The following is a 9327-nucleotide window of genomic DNA, read 5'->3' on the forward strand; positions in this document are numbered from 1 at the left end:
ACCGCTCAGGGTCCATCTGGCTCCGCGGGCGAGCCAAAATAGGCTCGCCGCCCGTACAGGGTCGAGGGGGCGCACCCACACGGGCCTTAAGGGCTAGGTGGTCCGACCATGGCACTGCTTCTACTGCGATACCGTCCACCAGAATCCCGGACGCAAATTTAGAGCAGATTGACATGTGTCCATTTAAGAAAGCAAAATAGCATGTCTGAAAATGTGCCCTCACAAGAATTACCATGACAGTGGAGGCTTCAAAACTTCATTCGGGCCTGAGAGGTTTTACAATTTTCACATACAGCTTCATAATGGTTCTTGTATAACACTGGAAGTGACACAGTCCTTTTGTGAGGATTGTACAATCTCTGAAGAGCTGTGAGTGTATTTAGGAAGGTTCTAGAAAGCACAGTTTTGCATTTCCTCATCCCACTTCACACCTTCACCACCTTTAATGAATATATACGGACATTTAGAAAAGTATTAGAATTGTGTGTGGCGCATTCAGTCCCTGAATGGTTGCCAGTGAACTGTTCCTACAAAATCTCCACAATTACTGAGTGGAACAAATTTAGATCGGCAGATTTGCTTTGCTTGTTGGAACTTGAAAGAATGGAGTCTTGTGCTTTATCTAAAATACTGGATAAAATGGATTAAAAATATAGAAGTATCGGTATGTTCTAGGTCTTAAAGGAAGTTATGAGGTGATGGTGCCATCCACAGAAGCTGGATCACTTGCTGATGCTGAGGAGTCTGGTGAGTAGACCTACTGTCAGGAGAACAGCCACTCATTTAAATGTGTAGGCAGGTAATTCTAGGCACAGAGCCAGTACAAACAGAAAGAAGTTCTCAAAGTGATACAAAGTTTGACTAAACAGGGCATGACAGGAGCTCAGATACTTGCGGCCCAACTGTAAATGTTGAGATGCTTTCTAAATTTAAGAGTTGTAAAGACTTTAAGAGGATTCTCTGGAATGTTAGAAAGAAAGGCAGTTTTTTGGGACAGGTGTCGTCATTCAATCTCAAGGGAATTGCAAAACCTCACCAGCTGGGTTGCAAGCAGTGTTTCCCTCTAAGCTGAGTTAGTGTGAGCTAGCTCACAATTTTTTAGCCTCCAGCTGACACATTTTTGTCTTGGCTCGGGAAAAATGGCCCCAGAGCAAACCAATTTATGCAGTAGCTCACAACTTTAATGCCAATAGTTCACAAAGTAAAATTTTTGCTCACAAGATTTCACAACTTAGAGGGAGTATTGGTTGCAAGCCCTTAGAAAAGGTCCTGTTAATGCAATTCAACCTCTCCAGCCCTGGAATCCAGGTAGCACAGTGGTAAAGCTGCAGTATTGCAGTCCGAACTCTGCTCACAACCTGAGTTCGAAGCTGGGTTCAGGTAGCCAACTCAAGGTTGACTCAGCCTTCCCTCCTTCCGAGGTCAGTAAAATGAGCAACCAGCTTGCTGGGGGGAAAGTGTAGATGACCGGGAAGGCAATGGCAAACCACCCCGTAAAAAGTCTGCTGTGAAAAGGTCATGATGCAACATCACCCCAGAGTCAGAAATGACTGGTGCTTGCACAGGGGACTACCTTTATTAGCAGCACAGGGCCCACTGTCTGCATTGCCTTATTTTTTTAAGGAAGCATATTGAATATTTCTTTCTTGCTGCATTGTAATGCACAGAAGTTTTTCTTTGTAAGTTGTTCCCTCATGCATTTGGCAAGCCTTCTCTGCCTTATGGTTTCAGCTTAATAACCAGAGAGCAGGAGGACCCTGCAAAAATAGCATGGTCCATTTGAAGAGCCATCTGCATTTTGATGTCTCCACAAAGTTTTTTTTGCTCCAGTCATTGCAATGGAAGCAGATTCCTGGCTCAAAGGTGAATCTGCTTCTTGTACTGAAACTGATAGGGAAACTATTGGGGAATCCCATGTGTGCATGGATTAAATTTCTCGTCTGAATCTCAGGTAAGTGGCAGCAGCTTAATTTTGAGTTATCTCCTTTTTAAAAGCCGACTCCAATTTTTAGCAGGTGCTGTAGGTAATTTAGCAGATCTACCATTGGCTGATCGACTGTGCAGTGAAACAGCAACTTATGTCAATATTCCTACCAGCCCTTCATCAAAGAAACAGCTTCATTACATGGAGCTAGAACTTCAGGAATCCAGTACAAATATAAGAGGTATGGATCCTCTCACTATTCTTGCTGATTCACTTTTGTGATATTATGTTCTGGGCTCTTCCAATGGCCAAAATAAGAAAACACACATTATTTTTACATCAGTGAGTGCTGGGCATTGGGTGTCCTGAGGCATATACACTTAGTAAAAGCAGATTTCGAACATGTATTTTGTTTTTTCCCATGACCTTCAGGAGAATTTAGTAGAACATAATTGTTAATCTGGAGGGTGAATGGAGACTGTTGATGTTCTCCAGACTTGTGAAATTAGAGTTAGGCAAAACTATTGCAAAAGTGTGTGTACACTTGACTAGAAAGTTACATCTATGGAGTAGTAATTAATGGTGACAGCGTACTTGGAGTTGTTCAGACTGCTTTCTGCATATGGGATCCTTATTCATCCTGCCTATTAAAATCCGGTCAGGAGAAGGTGCTAAAACATACTGGGAAGATTAATAATATGTACCTCTTACAAGGGAAGTTGGCTTTGCAGCTAAAGGAAGCTGGGCTTTGGTCCCTGCTTAAGAAGACATCTTCTGGTAAGAGGAAGGGAGACAGTTATTGGCCTTGTGTCCAGTCTCCCTTTCCTGGGCAAGGTTGTTGAGCAGGTTATGGCAAAACAACTGCAGGCATTTCAGGATGAAACTTCTGCCTTTGACCCTTTGCTTTCTGGCTTTAAGCCAGGATTCAGTACCAAAATAGTACTTGTGATCTGGATGGATGATCTTCACTTGAGTGTGTTGTGCTATGTGCTGTCAAGTTGATTCTGACTTATGGTGACTCCCCCAGCCTTAGGCATTATGGATGTAAAATGCCCACAAGTCTCAACTGACTTATGATGACCCCAGCAGGGGCTTTCAAGGCAAGTGAGAAGCAGAGGAGGTTTGCCATTGCCTTCCTCTGCAGAGCCTTCCTTGGTGGTCTTCCATCCAAAGTCTTCCTTGGTGGTCTTCCATCCAAAGTCTTCCTTGGTGGTCTTCCATCTGGAGATCAAGTCCTATGAAGAAAGGTTGAAGGAGCTGGGCATGTTTAGCCTGAAGAGGAGGCGACTGAGAGGTGATATGATCCCCACCTTTAGGTACTTGAAGGGCTGTCATATAGAGGAGGATGTTGAATTGTTTTCTGTGGCCCCGGAAGGTAGGACCAGAACCAATGGGTTGAAATTAAATCAAAAGAGTTTCTGGCTCAACATTAGAAAGAACTTCTTGACCGTGAGAGCGGTTCCTCAGTGGAGGTCTCTCATTGGGCTGTGTGAGAACAAACATCCATGAAATGCAGCTGATGGCTCTGTTCTGTGTCAGTATGCGGAAAATAACCTGCCGAACAGGTGAGGTCACTTCTGGTGATGTCAGGAGCAATGTTCTCTCTAATCTGTGGAGTCTGGTGAGCGAAAATTCTACTTTGTGAGCTACTGGCATTAAAGTTGTGAGCTCCTGCATAAGTTAGTTTGCTCTGGGCCATTTTTCCCGAGCTAAGATAAAAATGTGTGAGCTGGAGGCTAAAAAACTGTGAGCTAGCTCACACTAACTCAGCTTAGAGGGAACATTGATCAGGGAGTGTGGCCTAATATGCAAATAAGTTCCTGCTGGGCAATGCACCCTGCTGGTATTGGTGGATTGGTGAGCAGAATACCATACAGTCAGCTGCTAATAGCTGTCAGTGTTTGGATAAAAGGGACCGCTCTTCATTGGTTCCTCTCACTCATCTTTATGGCTTCCGGGGCTTTTTTCGCAGCAGGAACTCCTTTGCATATCAGGCCACACACCCCTGATGTAGCCTGATGTGGCGACCTGAACAGGAGCATTCTTAAAGGCTGTAGGTGTATTGTGCCAGGATAGAGAGAATTTGATGGAGGTTGAATTATTTGACTATGAGTCTTCTGATCTGTTATGTTTCAACCCTGGTATGTTTTAATCTGAAAGTTTTTCAATGTGTACTAATTTGTATAGATATTTGTGAGCCACCCTGAGCCTGCCTGTGGTGGGGAGGGCAGGATATAAATTAAGTAAATAAATAAATAAAATATATTTGTATATTTTAATCTGTTTTAATTTTGTTAACTGGACTGTTACATCATTGCAACTTCTTGTACTGCTTGCCTCATTGAAGCTGAAGAAGATAAAAGTAGGATAGAAATGTTTCCGATAAGCGTCCTGCTGTGCTACTCAGAGGCTGCAAATGGGCCTCCCCTCAATTAATAGATTATTGACATTTTCATAAATAAAACTGATCTGTTGAGATTAGCAGCTGATATGAAAATTAAGGAAATTGCTGGCATGATAGAGACAAAAATTCAAAAGAATTCTAAACCACTGTGGCTGAGCTAGCTTGAAAACAGTTAAGCAAATATCAGTAAGCAATGGCACATTGGTTCACAGAATGCATTATTAGAGCAAGGTTGCTTCTGTGCAGAGGTTTTGCTGTGTTTTAGTGGTTTTTTCCCCCTGAGCATTTGTCTTTCATAGAATCATGGAGTTGGAAGGAGCCTCTAGGATCATCTAGTTCAACCCCCTGCACAATGTGGGAATAGGGTTGCCAAGTCCAATTCAAGAAATGTCTGGGGACTTTGGGGGTGGAGCCAGGAGACACGGGGGTGGAGCTAGGAGCAAGGGTGTGACAAGCATCACTGAACCCCAACGGGAGTTTTGGCCATCGCATTTAAGGGATGGCACACCTTTTTAAATGTCTTCCTTCCCTCCACCCTCCCCTTCTCTGATTTTACCTCAGAGGCGGAGCGGGGTGGGCGATGCCGCTGCGCTGCTGCTGCCTCTTCTCTGGTTCACCTTAGCTGCTCCTCCGAGATGGGGCGGCTCACCACACTCCTTGGCGCCGTTTCCCCCCTCCCCCCGCTTCCATTTTTTTGGAGAGCGGGGGAAGAGATTGTAAATTCTGGGGTCCCCCGCCAGGGCGGGAGGGTTGGGAAGCCTATGTGGGAAATTCACAAACACCTCCCCCTAAATTCACAGGATCTTCATTGCTGTCAGATGGCCATCTAGCCTCTGCTTAAAAACCTCCAAGGAAGGAGAACCCACCACCTCCCAAGAAAGCCTGTACATTTTATTAATTGTAATGGGCCGGTGTGTGTGTGGAGGTACCACGGTATAGCCTGGTCTCGTCAGATCTCAAAAGCTAAGCAGAATTGGCACTTGGAAGGGAGACCACCAAGGAAGACTCTGCAGAGGAAGCTAATGGCAAACCAGTTCACCTTGAAAGCCCCTTCTTGGGGTCACCATTAGTTGGCCGCAACCTGACAGCACTTTACACATATAATGGTGGAGAGAAGAATAGAATCATAGAGTTGGAAGTGGGCTCTAGAGTCATCTAGTCCAACCCCCTGCACAATGCAGGAAACTCACAAACACCTCCCCCTAAATTCACAGGACCTTCATTGCTGTCAGAGGGCCATCTAGCCTCTTTTTAAAAACCTCCAAGGAAGGAGAGCCCACCACCTCCCGAGGAAGCCTGTTCCACTGAGGAATTGTTCTAACGGTCAGGAAGTTCTTCCTTATGATTTAATTTCAACCCATTGGTTCTGGTCCTACCTTCTGGGGCCACAGAAAACAATTTCACACCATCCTCTAGATGACAGCCCTTCAAGTACTTGAAGATGGTGATCATATCACCTCTCAGCTGCCTCCTCTCCAGGCTAAACATCCCCAGCTCCTTCAACCTTTCCTCATAGGACTTGGTCTCCAGACCCCTCACCATCTTCATCACCCTCCTCTGGACCCGTTCCAGCTTGTCTATATGCTTCTTAAAATGTGCTGCCCAAAACTGAACACAATACTCCAGGTGAGGTCTTACCAGAGCAGAGTAAAGCTATACCATCACATCACGTGGTCTGGACACTATACTTCTGTTGATACAGCCTCAAATTGTATTTGCCTTTTTAGCCACCACATCACACTGTTGACTCATGTTCAGCGTATGATCCACTAAGACCCCCGAGATCCTTTTCGCACATACTACTGCTAAGACAAGTCTCCCCCATCCTCTAACCATGCATTGGATTTTTCCTACCTAAATGCAGAACTTTACATTTATCCCCCTTAAAATTCATTTTATTGATTTTAGCCCAGTTTTCCAGCCTGTCAAGGTCATCCTGTATCCTGTTTCTGTCTTCTGTGTTTGCAACCCCTCCCAATTTAGTATCATCTGAAAATTTAATACACATTCCCTCTATTCCTTCATCCAAATCATTTATAAAGATGTTGAACAAAATAGATCCCAGGACACATCCTTGAGGCACTCCACTTGTCACTCCTCTCCAAGAGGATGAGGAACCATTCACAAGCACTCTTTGAGTGCGATCTGTCAACCAGTGACAGATCCACCTAACGGTAACAGGATCCAAACCACATTTTACCAACTTGTCAACAAGGATAGTATGGGGAACCTTATCAAAAGCCTTACTGAAATCAAGATAAACGATGTCTACAGCATTCCCCCGATCCAGCAAGGTAGTCATGTTCTCAAAAATGGTTAGGTTAGTCTGACATGACTTGTTCTTGAGAAACCCATGCTGGCTCTTAGCAATCACATCCATTCTTTCTAAATGCTCCAAGACTGACTGTTTGATGATTTGTTATAAAACTTTTCCAAATATAGACGTCAAGCTGATGGGTCGGTAGTTACCTGGATCCTCTTTTTTCACCTTCTTGAAGATGGGGACAACATTTGCCCGCCTCCAGTCTTCCAGCACCTCTCCTGTCCTCCAAGAATTCTCAAAAATAATAGCCATGTTTATAGTCTAAACCGATAACCTTCTTTTGGGCTGATAAGTGTAGGTGTGGCAGTCTGAATAGCCCTGACTATCTGATGAAGGGAGTTCTGATACCCCCAGGATTTCGTTGGTCTCTAAGGTGTTACTGGATTTGAATCTAGCTGTTCAGACAAGCCCAGCCTTGTTAGAGCTTGGAAGAGAAGGTGGGCTGGCCATGGTTAGCAACTGGATGGGAACCACCAAAGAAGACCCCCCTGTTTTGTTTATCACTGCCCTTGAAACTCCCATGAAGGGCATTTTGGTTGTGACTTGAGAGCATTTTTCCAAGTGTAGGCCTGCTTCAATTCTGTCCTGCTGCCTGCAAATGAATGAATTTAGAACACTGTGTAGGGGGATTAGGCAGTTATGCTGTTTCCTGCTGTGTTTTTTGGGTAATTCAAGAACTGGGAAATGATAATGCGGAAATACATTTGGAGCTTGTCAGTTATAGTTATGTCTGATGTCATTGGTGGGAGAACTTTCTTTTTTACAGAACCCATGCACCCCTTCATTCAATTCGTCTTATCTGAACTGTGAGCTTTCTAATCTATCAGGTTTCCTTCATGGTGTTACACAATGCCAGAGGAGGCTGAGCATCCATCTCCAGCCCTCGTGCCAAGCTATAACATGGTTATCTGTCAAATGTTATTAGGGCTGCGGGAGGGGTGGTGGTGCGGGAATTACTGTGCTGCTGCTTCCAAGGAAGGAGGTCTAACTAATGATAATGGTGATTATACTGTATAGTTTTAATGCACAATGTAAAATTTTAAGGTTTTTAGGTCTTAAATGCTTGATTTTAAATGTATTAATTTGTTCCGATTTTATTGTTTTATTGTTTGTTGTAAGCCGCCCTGAGCCACTTGTGGGAAGGGCGGGATATAAGTTACGGAATAAATAAATAAATAAATAAATGCTTTTCTGCCACAGGAAGTGGGGCAACCAAATATGCACAGATAGACATTGCAGCGACGGAGACAGCCCACAAAGTGGGGACGCAGCACGCGCAGTTTCGAGAAGAACGGCTGCAGGAGCTCGAGCAGAAGAAGAAAGGAGGCCCATCATCATGATCTTCGTAGGGAGGCCTTATGGAGCTCATTCTCCTGCCCGCACTGTTCAGTCTTTCTGGGACTTCTTCATTCATCTAAACGCTGCCATTTTCAGAATTATACCAGATTCATTCCAATCTATTCATTTCCAATTGGAAAACTGGTAGCATGGTGTGTGTGTGTTTCTGTGTCTAAATACATTAGTTGTACATGTGTCTGGTAAATCACTTCTGTTGTAATTTTTAATGTCTTGCCAATCAGGTATCTGATATAACCGATTTTGAAACAGAGGCATTCAGTTTAAAAAAAGTTGAATGTGTGATAAAGATGTACATGTATCTAAGTATATATAAAGTATTAGTTTGTACTCTGTGTGAGTGTGTGTTGACCCCCTACCCCATCTTTTAGAGAACTCAGGGTTTTTTTAAAAATTGCAAAAACTAGGATAGCATGGTGGTGGCCAATACTCCCTCTAAGCTGTGGAGTCTTGTGAGCAAAGTTGAGCTTGGCATTCCAGTTGCGAGCTCCTGCATCCATTAGTGTGCTCTGGGGCCATCCTTCCTGAGCTGAGACAAAAATGTGTGGACTGGAGGCGAAAAACCTGTGAGCTGGCTCACCCTCACTCAGCTTAGAGGGAACACTGGTGGTGACTTCTTTACAGTGCTCCAGCAGGAGAGGAAGTTTTTTTTTTTAATTTTTTATCATTTTATTAAACCCATCACTTCATACAAATCTATAAAGAACAGATATTTGAGTACAAACACAACAACAAATAACGATCTTAACTAAGCATCCTTAAAAGGATACCAACATCCTCCCACATCCACTTAAATTCCAGGTGAGGTGAGACTGTGGTATATGAATCAAACATCAACTATTGTCATCTATTCCAACTTTCAAATAATATTAAATTGCTAAAATAATAATAATGCTATCAACTTCTCATTTTAATTATTTTCTAACCATAAATAAACCTTTTTCCATCTTCCTTTTGCTTTTTCCTTCGTGTTACCCTTGATCATATTAGCTAAAATATCCATCTCCACCACATTTAGAATTTTTTGGGTTATTTCTTCTCTCTTAGGTAAGAACTTAGATTTCCAGTACTGAGCAAATAAAATTCTAGCCACTGTTATAATAATGTATACTGTGACAAATTCATCCTCACGTGGTACCATATCTCTAACTAATGACAACAACATGATTTCTGGCTTAAGAGGGAAATTAACCTTAAGTATATCAACTAAAATTTTATGAATTTCCTTCCAATATTTTTTGGACACACTACAAGACCACCATAAATGATAATAAGTTCCTGCTGTAACTTCACATTTCCAACAGTAAGATGGAATCACTT

General features: G+C 43.2%; 1 protein-coding gene across 6 annotated transcripts in view; it reads left to right on the top strand.

Annotated features, from left to right (window-relative positions):
• Positions 1-8337, top strand: part of DOK7 (docking protein 7) — a 61164-nt gene extending 52827 nt beyond the window's left edge. For 3 of the 6 annotated variants that reach the window (XM_060246151.1, XM_060246153.1, XM_060246155.1), the window contains 3 exons: positions 676-747; positions 2013-2165; positions 7852-8337. In XM_060246151.1, the coding sequence (XP_060102134.1) occupies positions 676-747; positions 2013-2165; positions 7852-7991 (365 nt within the window). In that variant the 3' untranslated portion in view covers positions 7992-8337. The remainder of the gene's footprint in view (positions 1-675; positions 748-2012; positions 2166-7851) is intronic. The other 3 variants (XM_060246154.1, XM_060246152.1, XM_060246156.1) reach the window with 1 other exon arrangement.
• The last annotated feature ends 990 nt before the right edge of the window (positions 8338-9327 follow it).

This window comes from Heteronotia binoei, chromosome 9 (assembly GCF_032191835.1).
Source record: "Heteronotia binoei isolate CCM8104 ecotype False Entrance Well chromosome 9, APGP_CSIRO_Hbin_v1, whole genome shotgun sequence".
NCBI lineage: Eukaryota > Metazoa > Chordata > Lepidosauria > Squamata > Gekkonidae > Heteronotia > Heteronotia binoei.